General features: G+C 37.3%; 2 protein-coding genes across 4 annotated transcripts; one reads left to right on the plus strand and one right to left on the minus strand.

The window, feature by feature from the left end:
• Nucleotides 1-2,315: 2,315 nt before the first annotated feature.
• On the minus strand, nucleotides 2,316-9,295 carry insig2 (insulin induced gene 2). Of its 2 annotated transcripts, none has more exons than XM_026912327.3 (6): nucleotides 9,166-9,295; nucleotides 6,498-6,813; nucleotides 5,873-5,997; nucleotides 4,816-4,982; nucleotides 4,592-4,691; nucleotides 2,316-4,433 (listed from the first exon to the last, which is right to left on the minus strand). In XM_026912327.3, exons 2-6 carry the CDS (start codon nucleotides 6,736-6,738, stop codon nucleotides 4,392-4,394), a joined length of 675 nt encoding a protein of 224 aa, XP_026768128.1. In that variant the 5' UTR covers nucleotides 6,739-6,813; nucleotides 9,166-9,295; the 3' UTR covers nucleotides 2,316-4,391. The 2 variants fall into 2 exon arrangements, with proteins under 2 accessions (XP_026768128.1, XP_026768121.1); XM_026912320.3 differs by lacking the exon at nucleotides 9,166-9,295 and adding an exon at nucleotides 8,263-8,433.
• On the plus strand, nucleotides 9,220-20,585 carry ccdc93 (coiled-coil domain containing 93). Of its 2 annotated transcripts, XM_053234269.1 has the most exons (24): nucleotides 9,220-9,358; nucleotides 10,915-11,028; nucleotides 11,128-11,222; nucleotides 11,819-11,930; nucleotides 12,175-12,273; nucleotides 13,024-13,080; nucleotides 13,531-13,631; nucleotides 14,053-14,082; nucleotides 14,329-14,365; nucleotides 14,499-14,597; nucleotides 15,080-15,130; nucleotides 15,257-15,343; nucleotides 15,678-15,791; nucleotides 15,896-15,958; nucleotides 16,184-16,257; nucleotides 16,417-16,498; nucleotides 16,600-16,674; nucleotides 17,740-17,811; nucleotides 17,889-17,997; nucleotides 18,160-18,242; nucleotides 18,695-18,732; nucleotides 19,084-19,168; nucleotides 19,275-19,388; nucleotides 20,149-20,585. In XM_053234269.1, exons 1-24 carry the CDS (start codon nucleotides 9,275-9,277, stop codon nucleotides 20,203-20,205), a joined length of 1,932 nt encoding a protein of 643 aa, XP_053090244.1. In that variant the 5' UTR covers nucleotides 9,220-9,274; the 3' UTR covers nucleotides 20,206-20,585. The 2 variants fall into 2 exon arrangements, with proteins under 2 accessions (XP_053090244.1, XP_026768102.1); XM_026912301.3 differs by lacking the exon at nucleotides 14,053-14,082.
• The last annotated feature ends 104 nt before the right edge of the window (nucleotides 20,586-20,689 follow it).

The raw sequence follows: 20,689 nt of genomic DNA on the forward strand, positions 1-20,689 counted from the left end.
GATATAAGCAGAATTGTTGTATTCCAGGGTAGACATGGCCCCTTTTTTTTCCCCTTTTATAATCTCCACTGTAGCAGGAGTGTTAAACACAGTGGAGACAGTAAGCTCTCTGCTGGCCCATGTGACTGCTGTGGAGTGGAGCGCGCGCGCGGTAACGGCCCGTCTGTCTACCTACAGCTGTATCCATCACCGTAAACAAGCTCACACACACACACACACACACACTTCCCCTTTCCAATCCACCACGCATGGTGCGTTGCCTGCTCTCACTATCCGCTTCCTCTTGTAATGGACAGTATCAGAGGAATCGCAATAAGACTGTATTGATTTGAACCCGCCCCGTGTTCAGCCACGTGGCGCGGAAATGAGGCTCCATGTCAATCACGGCGTGCTCCCAGAGCGACTGCTGCCTCTGCGCATGCGTCGAGTAGTCTACCTGAACTGAAGAGCATCAAAGCAGAAAAGAAAGCAAATTTGCTGGGGGGTGAAAATGTTCTACACAGTGTTATGTGTATAGCTCTATTCTTCCATTGTAGCTACACAATGACACAATTCATCTACACAACCAGCCCAAAGAGATCTGTCTTAAATTTGAATGTTGTGTTGAATATTGCTGTTAGAATTCCAAATAAGATTCATGAACATGCAATGAGTCACATACAAGCCTCTGAATAAAACACTTGAATAAAACTCCTCGAATTTTAAAAAAAATAATAATTTTTTTTAAAGTATTATTATCATTATTTATTTATTTATTTTAATACACCAGATGCTGCAGCTAAGTGATTGTCCACTGGGGAATATTTAATTTACAACCTTTGCAAGATCAACAGATCTTTTAAGCTACTTTTATAAGAATAAGTGCTTGAGTGCTGACTGCTAGAGAAAGACACATTCCTCTGAGTCATTTTTAACCATTTTATTGTACCATAACATAATATAAATGTGGTTAAAACATATTTTCTGTTTTACTAAAGAAACTAGGACTTGTAATAAAAATGAACGATCCCAGCAGAATATAAGACTTAATTAACTCAGATAGACCCTGTGTGTCTATGTTGTGTGTAGATTTTATGGATCTAGATGTTATTATACAGTCTGCTGTAATAGGCTACAATGCTAACTGTTTTGTAAATGTATGCTCATAGTGATAAATGTGGAAGTTTGAGTGAATACTGGTTTATTCCCGAAATACAGCATAGTCTACATGTGATAAAGACCAGCAAATAAATCTCACAAAAGCAAAGTGGATGTTAAATGTTTACCCAAAAAAAATTACTCCAGGCTCTAAAGACAAACATTTTACACACTACAGAAATGACCTCCTTGTGGACTTGTTCTTGAAATCAGTGAGCCAGATGCATTGCATGTCACTGATGCATCACCCTGAATTACATGCACACATTTAAAGCAACATGGGAAGCTTATTATCTGCAGGATCATGGGCACAAACACAAAGAGGAAGTTTTTTAAACCTTTGAACCGAAAAAGTATGATGCTGATGAATGATCACTGTTACTCAGAATTCTGTTGAATACTAACCTTCTCGCATTCAACCAGATCTCGGACAAAGATCCTCATAAAGTGGAATTTCATCCTGATCAATATAAATAATAGGACATACTAAACAGGAGACTTCATGAATTAATGAAATGGTGTGTCTCGCATGCATGTTAATTGGAGCACTGGCACTACTTCTTTAGTGCTTTGCTAAAAGTAATACATCTATATTATTACAAATGAGCAGGTTTCTCCAAGACTGAGCAGTTGATTATCCAACCTAACAACTAGTTAGGACACACTAACACTAGTCTGTTGACCTCATGTTATCTGTTTTTCCTGCAGGGTTTCTCACAGCATATGGCTCCTATTCCTGAATAAAGCAGAATGCATGTAAGTGTATGAGCATGTTCACACCCAGTCAGCTCCATAAATCATCTCGGATAATTCTCCGTAAAGACTCACTGCCCTGCATTTGTTCAGATGCTGTGTAAGTATGCAGACCACACACAGACAGAAGGTTAACTGGATTACACACGCATGCTGAAAAAAATCAATTACACAGGCTTGCATTTAACATTATTTAGCAGATAACTGTACATTTCAGGCAATTAACCTGCTTTTATGAAAATGGCAGAGATTAAGGGATTTAGTTAATAAAATGCACTCACACATTGTTTCCTTGAGCAAACAGACATATGCAAACACAAACCACCACATGCTATAAGGCATAGGGAGAATATTTACTAAAGGAAATTATAAGAATCCAGGAGTAGATTTGGACCTCCTTTTGATTAAAGATCCCAAACAGAGAATGCAGCTTAAAATATCTTTTATTTAATAATGGAATCAAATGTTGAAAAGTGGAAGGGATTCCAAACAATAATCTGACAATACACCTTTTTTATGCATGTTTTACATTTGCTCATTTTCTGGCAAGAGTAAATGTAAAAGTTTAAAGTTTTTTTTTCCCATAAACAGAAACCAGTACAGCTTTCTTGCTGTGTTTCATAGCACACTGGTCCACGTCTCTATGTACTAAGCTTAGTCCTGAACAGTCACCATTAACAGTCATTTAATGGTTAGTAAAAACTGTAGTCTTCCCTGTAAAAGTCAACCTGGTATTTAAAAAAAGTATAATGATTTTCAATATAATTACTCAGTACAGATCACACTCTATTTTCCTGTTAAAGACATATCTTAAAACAGGTAATATGACAACATATAGCATTCACAAATACATTCTGAATAAAACAGATGCAAAAAAAGAATTTTCCCCATTATTCTGTTTCTAATTTCAACTCCATTTTGTACAATGCTGATGAAATACAGTAGTCCAAACACGAAAGATCTTTAACACCACTTTACTCTCTGTTCAGTTGTAGAGGTAAATAATGAGAGTGAACATATTTCATAGCAGATGATCCTATGTTCCCTATAAAAGCCTTGATTAGAAAAATAATATTAAGGCTGAGGCAAAAATTGGGGTAATTTCATAGTTTAACTGAAAACTAAACAATCCAAAATCCACTGTTCATTATCATTTCCCTTAGCAATGCTGAGGTCTATACAACGATATGACTAGACACAAGACATTCAACAGAAGACGGATGAAGGCTGTGTGTGTGAGAGAGATTAAACAGGACACAATGCAGGATCACGGGGACGCTGAGGTAAAGCTTAATCATTAAATGATTAAGTAGTTTGTAGTAATGTGTAGGTTAATACACACCTGGTCTAACACTGATTATGCTCCTGCTCTCTCGCACAGCATGTTATCATGCCACCTGTGTGCTACTGAGTGTGGAGAAGTGGCAGAGCGGTAATCATAAACACAGTATACCGTATTGCAATTGCACTGCTTGCCTCTACAGCACAGCAACTAATTCCTAGTCTGGTCATCATTGGTGAATTTTAAGATAAATTGAAATAAACTTTGGATACCATTGTAGTTACCAACGTACCTTAGTTTAACTTCAACATACAGTACTGTGCAAAAGTCTTAGGCACCCTATTCAATACAAAAAAAAAAATTTATAATATATTTTTTCCAAATATTACTTTTCCACTAAAAATGTAAATGTTACAGAAAAATGTTTGTAAGTCAGTAAAGAAAGCAACAGATTACATAACAGACCACTTTTCAGACCAGAGAAAAAAGGCTGCTGGGTTTTGCATGCAAAAAAAGAAGAACGTGTGACAGTCAAAGTCTCCAGAAGAACTGTGGCAGATTCTCCAAGATGCTCAGTAAAACTTATCAGCCAATTTCCTTATAAAATTGCACGAATTGTACCCGAGACTACCGTTTGTTTTTTTTGTTTTTTTCAAAGCAAAGTGTCATCACATCATATATTGACTTTGTTTAGTCTATTACTCTTAACTGCTCTTTGTAATATTTTCTTTTTATAGCAATGTTTTAATTTCATTATATCTAAAGGCATATTTGCTTTACAGCATTTCTTTCCATGTCTCTAAGACCTTTGCACAGTACTGTATATGAGCATGCTAAGGATTCTGTTTCTATTGTTTGACCTCTGTATACAGTATACAGTATGCTCTACCTGTAATTCTTATTCATGCCTAGAAAAACACTGTCTGGCAGCACCCACTGAAAGAATCAGTTTATATGAGTAAGAGATATAGACCAGAAGCATAGCTCATGAGTTAATATTCCAGAAAGAACTGCCATGTCTGAGTCACTTTGGCACGTCATATCCAAGAGAGATGCATATGCAAGTTAAAGAAACACTTTTCAGAGATGTTTCAGTCAATCAATCCCAGTTTCAGCTTTTTTAAGCTCCAGAGAGGCTGTACTGCTGTAAGAGAGCACCTCTTTAACTGTACAAGTTCATGCAGATCCCCTTGTTTTTGCATCCATGGTATAAGATGTTTTAGTCCTGATGAATCTTTTCCTGAACAACTTTACACTCATACTGGAAAGAAGACCTCAGTATTATTATTAGTGCAATTTCAGACTAAATCAGTTCTGTGATAAATGGACAATAACCATTATGAGAACTTTATAACACAACACTTTATAAGACAAGTATAGAGCAAGTAATCATGTGTGTGTATGAGTGTGTGTACTTACAAGAGCAAGCTGTCTTCCTATATTTCCTATGGTTATCACACCAGCAAAGAAGATGCAGGGCAGCCAAGATCGTATATACAGGAAGTCAGGAGATGTATACCTGCATATACACACAGAGAAAAGAATGCAGGTATGTACCTTCCAAAAGAGTTCACTTTCTTACTGACAATTAACTTTTGTGTATAATAATAATGTAATGCTGAATTTGAAAGACAGAAACTCACTGAAACACTCCATTGTATACCAGTAGCTGTGTAACGAGGGTTGCAAGAAATGCAATGGCAACTCCCAGGCCGAAGCCACTGCGTGACCTGTCAAATGTCCACCACAACCCCACTGAGAGTGCAGCCAGGGTCAGAGACAGCTGCACATTATTTGCAAAGTCCACTTTCTGACAGCCAGGAAATTAAAGAAAACATACTATACACACTCAGGTTTCTTATATACAGTACTAGCACCTCATGAATTAATCAGATATCAATTCATAGTGCTAAGATTTCATTATAATTTAAGTCATTGTGCATTCTGATGCTTTTAAAACATAATATTTTCATCCATCCTGCTGTGTTTATTGTATTTCCCCAGAGTAATATTTTTCATCAAAAATATATTTTAAAAAATGTTCAAATAAAAAAAATGCATAAGCCTCTGCAAGTTATGATGTTTGTGCAAGAATTATGCTACATCTACAAATCAATTATATCTACCATCACTAATTGGTACATACAAGGTATGCTGGGAAATCAAATTCTAAAGCTTCCTAAAACTTTAGTGCACCTCGGCACCATATGTACTTTTGGCAGTCATCACAAATATAAAACCGACCACATACATAACACCACATAATAACGCAATACCACTCAGAAAGGAATTACACAAGTTTGCTCCCCAGTTCTGTATTTACTTAAGTTCCCCATGATGCATGTCTCTGCTAGACAGTATTGGAAATACAGCCTACATACTAACAATTCTCTGGTGGTCTGAATGTTGCAATCACTAAGAAAAAAGACACTAAGCTGTACTTTTTAGAGTACAAATTTAATTTTAATTGAATACAATATCTTTCAAAAGTGAATACAGTGTACTTTTAAAGCTAATATAAGCTGCATTGTTGGCCCTTTAAGGTCACTACTGTGTCATTCAGGGGACGTTTACATTGTTTGTACCTTGAGAAACACAAATGAACCTGTAGAGTGCATTTTTTTTTTTACTGAGCTTTGTATGTATGTAAAGAACAAGCAATTTGAGGGTGTTGCATCCATTGTGGTGAGAGAAGGATACAGCGCTGGCGTGATTAATGCCAACAAAGACAGCCACACAGCGCATCACACTGGACCACTCGCGCTTCAGCTTATGGGGCTCTCCCAAACGCCTGTCTATACACGGATACAGCAGCCCTATCAGAGCTGAGAGAGAAAGAGACAGAGAGAGAGAGATGGAGAGATGGAGGGGGACAGGGAAAGAGATACCCAGAGAGTCAGAAAGAGACAGACACAGAGAAAAACAGAGAGACAGACGAACAGAGAGAGAGAAAAACAGAGAGAGAGACACACACAGAGACAGAGTGAGAGAGAAAGACAGAGGGAAGGAGGGAGAGATAGACAGAGACATTTATAAACCAATAAAATTCAAAGACTACAATATATTATAGCTAGGATTTTCCATTATGAACTAGCAGAAAGAGGAATTGTTGTTCAGTATGTACAGCTTCCTTTTAACATTTTATTCCTTTCTAGTGCGGTGGTTTTAAAAAAGTTTCACAGACAGAAGGTGACACTGAATTTAGACACGTAATCTCCTAAAAATAAATGTATCAGCAGGTATCGTTCCATCGTATCCACAAACAAAGTAGCTGACAGCCTCATAACAGCAAAGTAAACCATAATTTCCTGAGAGTGTGTGTTACCTGATGCCGTTCCACAGCAAGGTGGTACCCACCACGCTGAAGAAAAGATGCTACTGATGACATCAGGAGGGAAGAGAGTGACATTACGCTGCACCTGCAGCAGGTTTAGCACCAGCGCTAGGAACACACCCACGCCGAACAGCATGGCCCCCCGGATCAGCAGGTTAGTTGTGCGGTTTGTTATCATGCTTATGTAGGGACCCTTTCGGGACATCAAATTACCACCGGTGACCTCTGCCATAGCGGCAGTGACAGAACAGAGCCCAGATGATCCACCACTCCTGTACCACCACCGTCAGCTGTTTTCACACCACACCTGCAAAACAAATAATAACGTCAGCATAGGAATAGGTAGGAATGAACAAACTGTATGAGTGGCCTTTTTTTTTTTTTCTTTTTATAAAGTAACCGGTTACAACTGAACAATTAAACATTAAGGAGATTTATTTTACAGAAATAGTATGCAACAATGCTGTTTTCACTACTTATTCAATTATTTTTATTATCTTCTTAATTATTATTGTATGTATTATCTCCTTATTTGGGTCCATGAACTGTGCCAAGGTTTACGTTAATGTTTAATTGTGAATGATCAGCAACTCCCAAAGCATTTTTAAAACTTCAGGTGAAAATCAAAGCTTTACTTTAGATGAACACGTCTACTGAGCTCTTATTAAACCCAGTCATCTGGATCAATATAATTTCAATACAATTTTATTTGTATAGCACTTTTAACAACGGACATTGTCACAAAGCAGCTTTACAGAAATATATAAATTCAGGATATAAACTTTAAGTTTTAAATTTATCCCTAATGAACAAGCCAGAGGTGATGTGGCAAGAAAAAACTCCCTGAGACGATATGAGGAAGAAACCTTGAGAGGAACCAGACTCAAAGGTACAAAGACAAAGACTCATCAAAGACTCATCTGGGTGACACCGGATAGTGCGATTATAAATAAATCCCTTCCCTAACTGCATACTACATGGACAAATACTGCAATTGTGTAACCAGGAAATTCATCATAGTTTTCATGTGAAGTCTGTTTCGTTGAAGTTATCAAACTGTTCACTGATGGAGCCTGGAATGCAGAACTGTTTGTGGGAATTGCAGTCATAAATCTATTATAGCAATTGCAGTCCAAAGCCATTATAGAAAAACTGTTTGTATGAATTGCAGTCCAGAGCCATCTTCATGGTTTGTAAGTGGTACCATCCTCAGTAATCTCATGTATCTTTAGGCTGTCCATATGGGGCTATCCTTCACAGCAGCCAGTGGTTTCCAAGTTGGTCGTCGATCACTGGTTATTTAAATGCTTTAATAGATTTTTCACTTTATTTAAATGGGCTATATGCATGATCAGATTAGATCCTGTTACAATCAGCCAGTTTGCTTAAATCAGAAAGCAGATAGATGCGTTTGGAGTTTCTATACAGCATCATCATCATCATCATCATCATCATCATCTTCTTCTTCATCATCTTCATCATCTTCTTCATCATCATCATGAGGCCCATCACCAAACTGCCCATGCTAGCTATCTATATTAGCCACCTAGCGTTATGTTTGGGATAATATTTATATTAAACTGAAGATATTTCAAGGTAACACACACAGATTTTTTAACGTAGCCACAAATTAACCCAGACTGTTAGAATACAATCGCAGCTGTTTAACTTTAACCTGGCTACCCTGGAGTTACCATATAGCTTAGTCCACAATAACACTAACTAACGACAAGAAAACAAAATCAAAATCACCCACCATTTTTAAAACTCTTTCTAACTAAAGAAGACAATCCAGTATCCAACAGAAATCCAATACGTTGTAAATAGATCGCTTGCTAAGGTCAGTTTTATTTACAATCTTCCACCGTGCCAAGGCTGCGTATATCGGTTTGATCAGTTCACTTCCGCCCCCGCTGCTCTCCCATTGGCTGAAATCAGCGGCCAATCGTAGTCATCGTACATGACGTCAGTACTCTCCCCTTCAAAAACACTCAAACTAAACCTCAATCAAAACTCCTTTTGTTGTAAAAATGTATTGTTTGGCTTCACCAGTGTCCCAACTGATCAATCTTAATATATAATAATGTTATATTATGAATATTTTTATTTTATTAGGTAAATTTTATATTAATAAGTCTAAATATATTAACCAAAAACCTAATTTTAATATAAATAAATTTAATATCAAAAATATAATATGAAAAGGAAGCTAAGCTTTACTTTTATATATTCTGTACGTCTAAGAATAAGAAGGCTTGTAAAACTTGTAAAACTGAAAATATGTTTTGTAATGTTTTATTATTATATCCCATGGAATGGGTTCTTTGTGTATTATATTGTCTTTTCAGGGGGAAAAATAAAGATTTCGAAATTAAATCTCTAAAAAAGAAATTGGAGAATTACCCAAACCGTGTAGCTTGTGTGTGTGTGTGTGTGTGTGTACAGTCCATATTGCACTAGCATCGTACCGTAAAACAAACATACATGTTGACCATGGTATTTAAAAAATATTTGTCTTGTTATTGTTGTTATTGTTGTTTATTTCCTGTAGGTAAATATTAATTATAATCATTTTGAGTCGCTGATTTTTGTTCTGTTCCTTAGAAATGAGCTTCAGTAAGAGAAGGAAATAAGAAATGAAATGGTTCAGTAAACTTACCATCTTGAGGAAGCAGATGTGAGTTAACATCTGGTTAAAGCGTGATGAATGGAGCCTCGAGCCACATCAGGCGAGCAGCTCAGGCGTCATGTGACATCGCGTAGCCAATATGGCGGCCTCCTCTGTTTTTCAGAGAGTGAGAACAGGCTCTAAAATCGGCGCTCAGTACGACCAAGAGGGAAACATCATCCAGGTATGCGTAAATAATATAACCAACAGATCTAATAAACGTTTCTGTGCGTATGTTGGCTGTCACATCTCATGTTGTTGCTAGCTACGTAGCATAGCTAGCCTCCCGGGTTCTCTGGCTAACAGTGCAGTTGGCTAGTTACCTAGCTAGCTAAAGTGATCAGAATGCTACCAATCACCTACAAGTGCCAGTTGTCCTACAATCTATTAGGAGTTTTTATTTAGCATAGCAGTTTTCCAAGCAACCCCTGCAGGTACCAGATAAATAGTTTTATTAACACGCCATGTCATCATGTGACTCCTGACAACAGCAGTTCATTACAGGGTGTTTTACTAGTACAGTTCTTTTTAAATGAACCATACTCAGTCTTGATAAAGTGGACCTGAAGGAGAACTAGCTGCAAATGGTCTCAGTGCTTGTGGTGTTCACAGTCCAAGTGGACTCAGTTCTCTTTCTGGAAATTTTAGCACTGATGAGATCTCAGACCACTTGTTCACACCACAGCTCCTTTACCATAGTGTGTTAGTGAATATGTGTAACACTGTGTACTTGAAAACAGACATCATTACATGATTTTGTGATTTAAAAAACAGAGCAGGCAAAACAGATTTGGAGTGAAATACCAGAAGCATTTTTGATGTTGAACCATCAAAATCAACTCATGCTTCATGCCATAGAGCTATTGACTGTATTACTGGCTGATGAGTGATTGGGGTAGAAAAAAAAAAACATGCATATCCTACATATAGTATGCACATACTGTATACTAATAGTATAATACAATAACTCTTGTTCCTGTCACTGACACAGTACTGTTATTGTTGTTGTTCCTCTTTCGGCTGCTCCCGTTAGGGGTCGCCACAGCGGATCATTGGTCTGTGTATTTGATTTGGCACATTTTTTATGCCGGATGCCCTTTCTTTCGCAACCCTCCCCAAGTTTATCCGGGCTTGGAACCAAGACTGAGAGTGCACTGTTGCACGTAATCCCAGTAACTGGGGTTGGTTCCCTGGCAGGGAATCAGTGGTGAGAGTGCGGTGGCCTAACCACTAGTCTTCCAGGGACCTATTGAAACAATACTATTATTACTGCTGCCTAATATCTTAAGCTCTATAGCATAATTACTATTACCACAGTGGCTCTATTAGCTTATCTGTCCTGCTGCTGACTAACACTGCTGACCTGGTTGAGGGACCACGTGACTCCACAGAAAGCCATCTGAGTTGTTGTTCTGTTAAGTACAGCAACTCTGAAGTGCTTTATGTATAAAGCGAAATGCGAAGCAGACAGAGACCACTTTGTTTTCGCAATGCACAAATCAAGTAGACAACAAAGTGAACCACAAACAAACAGTACTCAGGCCACCTCTGAATGTAGTCTGATTATGGTTCCCTCGTGAGTCATTTTATTTTGCGGGTCTGAGTTCATTTGTTGTGTTCACATGTGTGCAAAATATGCTGAGTCATCAATCTGAAACTACTTGGAGCAATGAAATGGTGTGAAAACACCCAGAGGTAAAACTCAGAGAGTTCACTTGTATTGTTGTTGATGTGGTACAGGTGGAGACACGTGAAGATGAGGAACAGAGCATCAAGCTGGCTGAAATCCTGGAGCTGTTGCTGGCTGCTGGGTATTTCAGGGCACGCATCAAGGGCCTCTCACCATTTGATAAGGTACATTCACATCTTTAAACTGACTCGACTTCTCTCCACCTTAAACATACCATCCATCGTTTCTTCTGTGACACGATCCTCTTTTTAATATTCTCACAGGTGGTTGGAGGCATGACATGGTGTATAACAACATGCAACTTTGATGTCGATGTCGATCTGCTCTTTCAAGAAAATTCCACCATAGGACAGAAGATGTAAGTTGGATTTTGCAGAGCAAAACACTGAGAATGTTCAAAATTTAGGAGGAATGACATTTTAGGTCCAGACAAGAAGTCAGTGTGTGACCACTTTTCATGAAACATAAGAAAAACCTTAAATGAAAACAAGGTTAAGCAGTGTGTAGCACCTTTGAAAATAGTCATCACACATCTTCTCAAAAATTTTCAACCTCTGATTGTGATCAACTCACTTCCATTTGTCTGCAGAACATGCACACTTACCATTACTCATTGTATGAAAAATTTAGTACTGAATTTTTTTTTGGAAAACTTTAAACCATTAAATATTTATATTATCATAAAATAAACAAATATATATCTATATTAATATATATATATCATTATTAGACACTATTTTTAATTTTTGTTCCAATATGAGTTAATATCTCTAATTTACATGTAGTTTTGGGTCAGAAGTATCTGCTCAAGGGCTGGAGTCAGTGATATTCAGTGATATTAAGTTTAAGAAAATATTGTCAGTATGACACTGAGGTCCAGCTGAATGTTCTCCTGTGGTAGTCACAGAGGTCTAACTGTATACAGTGCTTCATATTCTCGTTATTTTCTTTCAGAGCTCTGACAGAGAAGATTGTTTCTGCGCTACCCAGGATGAAGTGTCCTCACAGGCTAGAGCCACATCAAATCCAAGGCCTTGACTTTATCCACATCTTTCCTGTCATACAGGTGAACTTGGAAGGCTATTTATGAGCTGTAATGTTTAAAGACCCAATCTCATTTGGTTTGCATCTTGTAGCTCCTTATTACATGACGTTCCATAAACATATAGATAAAGATATAGCCAGTACTCTATTACTAATAATTATTTTACTTTTTGATTATATTTTTATGACAGTTGTGTATGAACACGCCATTAACGCAGTACTGTTGATTATGCCCAAGACTGAGTGCTTCTACCTCTCTGCTGCAGTGGCTGGTGAAGAGAGCGATAGAGACTCGGGAGGAAATGGGAGACTATGTGCGTGCCTACTCCATCTCTCAGTTCCAGAAAACGCACACCTTTCCTGAGGTGAGTGTGCACTAAAATCCACAGTGCTGAATCTGGTCAGAAGTTGTTTATTAATTTTCTAGAACATCATGCTCTGACTGTAGTGCCACCTTTTATTAAAACCTATCACAGGTTTATATTAATACGCTCATTCTGATATGTTATTGCTTCTGTAGTAACAGTCTGCAGTCTGTTAAATCTGTAGTAACAGATTTAAATGTGATCATTAGAAATTATAATTATTGATATGATGAGGCTTTCTGAAAGGAGACATTTATTTAACATTTCTAGAGTCTCAGGTCTCGGTGCTTTGTAAGGTTTCTGCCGTGGGAGAGTTGTCAGGACAGAGGACTTTGCATTTTCTGTTTTTTTCTATAACATGAAAAGCTGCATGTTTTTTTTCCTTATTTAGTTTAAGAGAAAGACCAAAAGAGAGGCTTGAGAGGGAACCACTGTTTATAGTTGCTGTAATGTAAGTTTCCTGGAACTCCATAACATTAAATGTGACTATAAACAGTTAAAAGGTTCTATAATAAATAAAAAATGTAATCCCAGTGGTATAAGAGGAATAAAACACTTCAGGACATGCTGTTATTATTAAGTAATCAATTTCAGGGTGGCAGCTTGCCTTGTCATGTTTTGTTCCTTACATACTCATGAAAAATCAGACTGCACAGAGCTTTTCATGTAGCTACCAGAATGGCTTGCTCTTGATTGTTATCTGATCACAGATTTAAACATTATTTGTATCATGAATGAATGTTTTTGCAGGATGAAGAGTTTGAGCAGAGGAAACAAAAAGCAGTAAAAACAGTAGTGGATGTGTCTGTGAGTATCTCATTATGTCTGTTCTGGCGTTCATATGGATTCTTTACTTGTAACTTTTGACAGAGATTTTTATTGGATGACACATTTTCTATAATATCACTGTGAATACATTATTTAATGTCTATGATTTCTGTAGTCTTTATTTCTTTTATTTCTGTCCTTAATCCTTGCACATAACCCAGGCTTCCTCACTTGGATCCATGCACTGAAAAGCCACATCTCTGCCTCCCCATTTTTGGCTTGTATTTTGACTTCTAGAGATTTTTATGTGCATGTCTTAAATGTGTCCTTCATTGATCTTCTTTTTCATGATGCACATGTCTGTGATAGAACTCAGTTCCAGGAATGTTGTCTCTTTTTTTGTACTTTAATCACTGGAATTTCAAATATCCAGTAAAGGAGGCGTAATTGTGCGTGTGTGTACGTGTGTGTACGTGTGTGCGTGTGTAGAGAGTTTATGCTCCTCAGAGGCGATATAAGAGGCAGGCTGATGCAGGAGAGCTGCTGGATGAAGAGTCCAGGGTTCATTCCACCCTGCTTGAGTATGGCAGGTAACAGACATGCACACACTACTGAAGTATTATAGGTATTTACACACACACACACACACATGTGCATGTATAGCAGGTATCACACAGATAGTCTGCCGTGTCCTTCTCCTATTCCACTTACTCACTTGTGGCTCATCTTTTTCTCATTATTCAATTTGTCTTTCTAAACTTCATTTAGTCACTCGTCCTTTAGGTTATCACCTTTATGCCAGTCTTCGTCATTATCTTGTAGTATGTAAGGTTTTTATGGTACTGAACAATTAAAAACATTATTATAGAAAAAACACCAGGTAATTCTCTGTGTTAATGCACCACTTTAAGTCTGTTAAGGTGTTTACAGCCCTTCCAAAGATCTGACCTTTTCACTTCATATCACCTTCTCCTCACCCTCTTCTTTCCTCTTCTTTCTTCATCCCATCAGTTCATGCTTAACCTTTTCCCTCTACATGCAGTAAGTACATGTGTGTTTAGTCAGAAGGTTTTCAGTCCTTAGAGAACCACAGTTCCTTCTGTTTTTGCCTTTTTTGGCATGCTGTTTTTGCTTGAAATGTATTTTGGACAGAGCCGCATGAAATGTGTTTATCCATGTAAAGCATCTATGCTACACTTCAATAACTGTTTAAATGCTAACAGCTTCTATGTTAAATAATGATCTAAAATGATCTAAAATACAGTGCTTTCTCACCTTTCTTGACAGGCGTTATGGATTTAGCAAGCACTCTAAACAGGACAAAGTGAGTATTATATTTCACAATTTGCTGCACAATCGTGATTTTTCTGTGCATTGAAAGGTCTTTACACCAGTAAATTATAATTAAATTGACTGTGCTGTAAAAGTGGTGTTTAATGTGATGCTGCGTTTTGCAGGCTGAAGAGAAGAAGCTGCTATTGGCTCAGGGAGGTCAGAGTCTGCCCCCTGGCATGACTGAAGTTTCAGAGGAGGAGGATCTACAAGCAGCAGAGGAGGTCGATTACACGCCTAAACTGTGATCTGTTTACATTTCAACTTATATCAATCTTCATGATCAAAAATGAATAACACTCATATATTGAGCTTAAAAATGTGGATTTAAAAAGTGTCTTTTTCTGCAGAGCACTCCTGTCTAAAATTATTCACACCCCCACCAGGCTTGATAATTGGCTCTAAATTGCTAAGAGCTGAGAAGTTATTTTAAATACTCTATTAGCTTATTACAGTAGCTGAGAAATACAATGTTACAGTGAGCATGGCTGCTATTGATATGTGATTGAGTTAAGTTAAATTATATTCAGCCGTTTGAGACTGATTTGTTTCTATAATTTGGGCACTCTTGAGGAGATAATGATTGCAGAAGTCAAGGTTCATCAACATGTTTAAGCATTGCAGCTGTAGAGCTCCATAAATTTTATTGTCAAGCCCCAGATCTCATATACTTTAAGATGTTTAACTTTACTGTTTCTCTCTGCAGCTCAGAATCAAAGCTCTCATGACTGGTATGGCTGCCATGGCAACAGAGGAGGTACAGTAAGAATCATAGATCCTTTCACCTTCATGTAAAAGCATGCTCAAATTAATTCTTATACATGTGATACAAAGTCAAAGCAAGCTCAGGTTGTGTGTGTGTGTGTGTGTGTGTGTGCTCTAGGGAAGGTTGACGGCTAACACAGTGGGGCAGATTGTGGGGCTGCAGTCTGAGGAAATAAAGCAGATTGCGTTTGAGTATGCTGAAAAGGTGAGTAGCCTGATCATTATACTCACTGCTAATGTGCAAACAACTTTGTGATAATATTTTGGATTACGATATTGAAGTGTTGGTTAATACCAATGCCGAGTATTCTGTAGTCATGAGTTGGTTTTTTAAAGCCATACTTTAATATGAATTCTGTATTTATAGGTATATTCTGCTATGCATTTAATAACCCATTTTGTGGTTCTGAGGTTTCCAGAGCAATAATCGACTTTGAAAGGAAGTTTGGTGCATTTAGAACTACATTTTATGTGGATAATCCTGTTTGATACTCATGACGTGTAAAATGATCAGGGTTAATGAGCATGTGAGTCTGCAGGCGGAGCGCTCTGCTGAGGATCGTACAGAACGCTATGGCCCTGTGCAGCAGCATCGCCGCATGGTTACATCACTTAACAAACAGATCCAGCAGAAAACCAAAGAACTGGAGGAGGTAAGACTTACACATGCACACACACGTGCACTCTTACTCAAGAATATTGATGCACAGCTTGGGGTTCTGTCTGTGCTTCATTTAGTTTCATGTCTTTGTTTCAGATGCAGGCCAAGCAGCAGAATATGAGAGCCGCATGCGAAGAAGGCAAGAGCAAACTAACGGAGGTAACACACTTGTATAAGATATAAACACACATTATTTTCTAACATGTTTATTGCTCTGAACGTATGCATATAAGAACCAGCATTATTATTTTTAGCAGAGAGGCAGAAGGTGAAGATGGCTATTGCTTATGATAAGTGTGTGTAAGTGTAGTACTGATTATGATGGTAATTAATGGTGTGTGTGTGTGTGTGTGTGTGTGTGTGTGTGTGTGTGTGTGTGTATAGGCCACTGAGATGGGTGAGCAGTTGGAGAAAGAGCTCAGTTCTTTGGCAGATGTGGAGGCTCAAGCTGACTCTGGGTAGGTTTTTTTTGTTTGTTTGTTTGTTTTTGTTTTTTTTTAAGTCACAGATTAACAAAGTGTGTTAGTGTCTATGATGACTATGATTTTTGGGAGATTTTTACTGGTGTATGTTCTGTGGTATCTAATCTAATGAACTGAAGCAATTTTTCCCTGCAGTTTGCTCGAGAAGCTGCGTGCTCTAGTGGCCATGAACGAGAACCTCAAACAGCAGGAGCAGGGGTTCCGCACACACTGCCGCGTACGTTATATCAGCTGCCTCTTATGTTCTGTTTATTTCTGAATAACAGTTGGGATGGTTTTGAGAGTCAGTACAGTAATTGTGCTCTTCTGCATCTGTAGGAGGAGATGACACGGCTACAGCAGAGTATTGAGGCCCTAAAGTTAGAGTTTGGAGATGAGGCTGATGATCAGAAGGTCATTTAAGCATGCTTTCATAGAGTATACACACACACACACACACACACACACACACACACACACACACACACACACACACACACACACACACACACTGTTCTGAATGCATTTGAAGGCTGTACGTTCTTGCAAAAAAGTAGATGTTATAAATTAATTAAACTCTTGCTCTTCTGTAGTTTCATAATGGTGTTTAGAGGAGAAACATCCATGTATATACAGTACTGTGCAAAAGTCTTAGAGATCTGCAAAGAAATGCTGTAGAGCAAAGATGCCTTCAAAAAAATAATGAAACTAAATGTTTCTACATTAAAAAATACTATAAAGAGCAGTAAACAGTAATAAATGAAACAAAGTCAATATTTGGTGTGACAATCCTTAAGACTTTAAAAAAAAAAAAAGAAAAAAACAGTAGTCTCAGGTACAGTGTGTGCAGTTTTGTAAGGAAATGAGCTGTAAGTGTTACTGAGCATCTTGCAGAAGCAGCCACAGCTCTTCTGGAGACTTTGACTGTCATACTTGCTTCTTATTTTTGCAGCAAAACCCAGCAGCCTTCATTCTGTTTTTTGTCTGAAAAGTGGTCTCTTATGCAATATGCTGCTTTCTTTACTGACATACAAACATTTTACTGTAACATTTAATTTTGTGCTGGAAAACTAATGTTTGGAATCTAAAATGTTTTTTTACTGAATCAATAATGTAGAAGTCATAAATAAAATAAAAATCTATAACAAAGTTTGGACTAAAAAAAACATAGGGTGCCTAAGACTTTTGCACAGTACTGTGTGTGTGTGTGTGTGTGTGTGTGTGTGTATGTATATATATATATATATATATATATATATATATATATATATATATATATATATATATATATATATATATATATATATATATATATATATACATGTGTATGAGAGAGAGAGAAACAGAAAGAAGATATAAATAAGATACAAATTATTCTCAGGCTGTATAAGAATCCATGTACACCCATATTTTTCTCAAAATGTTTGTCACTCACACTCACGTCCTTCACGCTCCGTCCCTGTCTCTCGTGGGTTTTAGGAAAGAAGTCGATTGATAGATCAGCAGTACAGCACAGACCGGGAGAAGCTGCAGAAGATCCGTCTTCTGATGGTAAGTCTGGAGAATCAGCATTTACTCTGCAGACTGAAGGAGAGTTCCCTTTCATTTATTGGTGTTGTCCCCTGCAGGCCCGGAGGAACCGGGAGATCGCCATTCTGCAGAGGAAGATTGATGAGGTTCCCAGCAGAGCTGAACTTACACAGTACCAGAAACGCTTCATTGAACTCTACAGCCAAGGTTCGTGTGTGTGTGTGTGTTTCTTGACTGTTAACCCTGATTCATTATTTATGCATGAACTTGCTTTATTGGCTAAACTCAATAGCATGAGAATCACATGGTGTTATCGACCCTTTTTGGTGAACTAGGGTCAGATATTAAAGACTTTTTCTCTTCCTACAGTTTCTGCGACACACAAAGAAACCAAACAGTTCTTCACTCTCTATAATACTCTGGATGATAAGAAGGTCTACCTGGAGAAGGAGGTACAAGAGACTTGTTTTATAGGATTTTTATCCTATTATTTCTTTAATAGTTACCGTACCTAATCCCAGTCACAGGAAACCTAACATCCATGATTGTTTTATAATTGTTAATGTTGGTCTTGTGGACATAATATGCATGTACAAATATTGAATAATTAATAATTTCACATGTACTTTGTGAGAGCTTTTCTCTTTTCAATGTGTAATATTTATGTAATATATAAAAATTCTGCGTCCATTAGAATTTTATGCTACACCCATACCGTACAGTTCTCGCATCAGTGTGATCAGCAAATGCAGACAGTTTAATCTGCATCACATTTGATCACATGTATGTTTTGTTTTTAATCATTCAGACTTTGCTGGATGACACATTTTATGTGTTTCCTGGGACGTTTTTAGTGGAATCTCTTTGATCTTAGCTGTGCCTGACTCTGTGTTTCTCTTCCCAGGTGAATTTGCTCAATTCCATCCATGATAACTTCCAACAGTGAGTGTCAATGGAGTCATGTCCATATTACTCATCATTAGTACACCATGGAGTAGGGCAGCAGTTTCAGCTATATGACTGACACATGCCATCACTTATAAACAAGTGTTTCGAATGTTGTTAGCCATTAGTATATAACAACGTTATCAGATTAAAAGACTGATAGATGACCATTTTACCTGCTGCTGGTAATGTGAGAAGGAGAACCTTGTGCATAGATGTTGGTGTTCAGAGTTCAATTTCAGTGAATTTCAGATGTTACAATACATTAAAAAAATTTATGTTAGGGTCTCTGTGTTCCCCTGTAGATTTGTGATCAGTGTATCTGTGTATATATGTGTGTTCATTCAGGGCCATGGCATCGTCAGGAGCTAAAGAGCAGTTCCTCAGGCAGATGGAACAGATAGTAGAAGGAATTAAACAGAGTCGAATAAAGGTTGATGAGAAAAACTGTATACTTCTGCAGATATGTATGTATTAATATCTGGTTAACTTTGACTTGTTTTTAGTGTTTAATAATATTTTTTTAAACCCTCATGTAGATGGAGAAGAAGAAACAGGAACATAAGATGAGGAGAGACCAGCTGAATGATGAGTATCTGGAACTGCTAGACAAACAGAGACTCTACTTTAAGACTGTGAAAGACTTTAAAGAGGTGAGAACACTGCACTGCACTTTAAACACTGTTTGGCAGTGAAAGTCACACTACACCAGGGCCATCATTTATCAACACTGCATAGACAAAGTAAGAAACCTGTTCTTGTGCATAGAATTGTGATTTATTGCGTATACAAAATTATAATTCGTTAAATGCCCTTAGGCAGCTCATATGCACAAGTGTAAAGTAATGACGCTTAATAAATACAAATTGTTCATAACCACCATGGATTTAGATGGAGACATGCTCCTAATTAAACCTATATGGTATGTAAACAACCCTTAGGTTTTCCTGTAATTAGTACATTATTTTGATAATGCAATGGAGAAACAGGCAAAGAAAAAAAAAGTTTTCTGAAGCAGATAGTTTTGCAGAATGTACAAATCATGAATTTAAAAGTAATTATGTTTAATCCAAATTGCAGTGATGTTTTTAAAGATATTTCAACAAATTAGCAGCCCCAGAGCTGCGCCTGAATGCTGTAGCTCAAAGGCCTCTTGAAGCCTTTTACTTGTAGTGTTTTTCACTGCTAGGCATTTTCATTTTGATAAACACCACACTATTCACTGAAAGATTTGCACATGGAATTTATGCAGATTTTTTTTTTTTTGTACACATATTTTTACATATACAGAGCCCAAGTACCTTTATTTTGTTCAGTGCATTTATTAAAAGGGACTCTATTAGTTTAAAGTAATACAGAATATTTAAACTTAAATCCTTTCCTGAGAACATCTGCTTTGCTTCTGTTCTGTAGGAGTGCCGTAAGAATGAGATGCTGCTGTCCAAGCTAAGAGCAAAGGGAGCGTCCTAAAAGTTTTACATCTTCGATTTTCTCATTGTGATAGAACCATGGATGTGTAAGTTCGCTGTCCTATGCACAAACTAATATTCCAGTGAGAGTGAGGATAACAGCATGCACTTGAGCGGGCCCAAAACTAAATTTGTAGTATCTAACCTGTGTACATGTTGATTTGTAGTCCATTTATGGAGTTTTGATTTTTTTTTTTTTTTTTTTTTTTGGTCGAAATCCTATTGAGCTATTTCCTAACTGAAGTCTCTTTCAATGTAGCACATACTTGCACATCACATCACCCTAATGGAAATTGTGTTTCAATCAACAATCATAGTGGACTCTTTGTATCCCATTTTATGTAATATGTTTACAAGATTAAATAAATAATCATGCATTTATCCTTTTCTGAAACTGTCACTTAATTCCTGTTAGATAAATTCAGAAACAGATTAAAACACCTTCTACAGTTACTGAAACATGACTTGTATAAAATGACTTTATA

Source organism: Pangasianodon hypophthalmus, chromosome 5 (genome assembly GCF_027358585.1).
Source record: "Pangasianodon hypophthalmus isolate fPanHyp1 chromosome 5, fPanHyp1.pri, whole genome shotgun sequence".
NCBI classification, from domain to species: Eukaryota; Metazoa; Chordata; class Actinopteri; order Siluriformes; family Pangasiidae; genus Pangasianodon; species Pangasianodon hypophthalmus.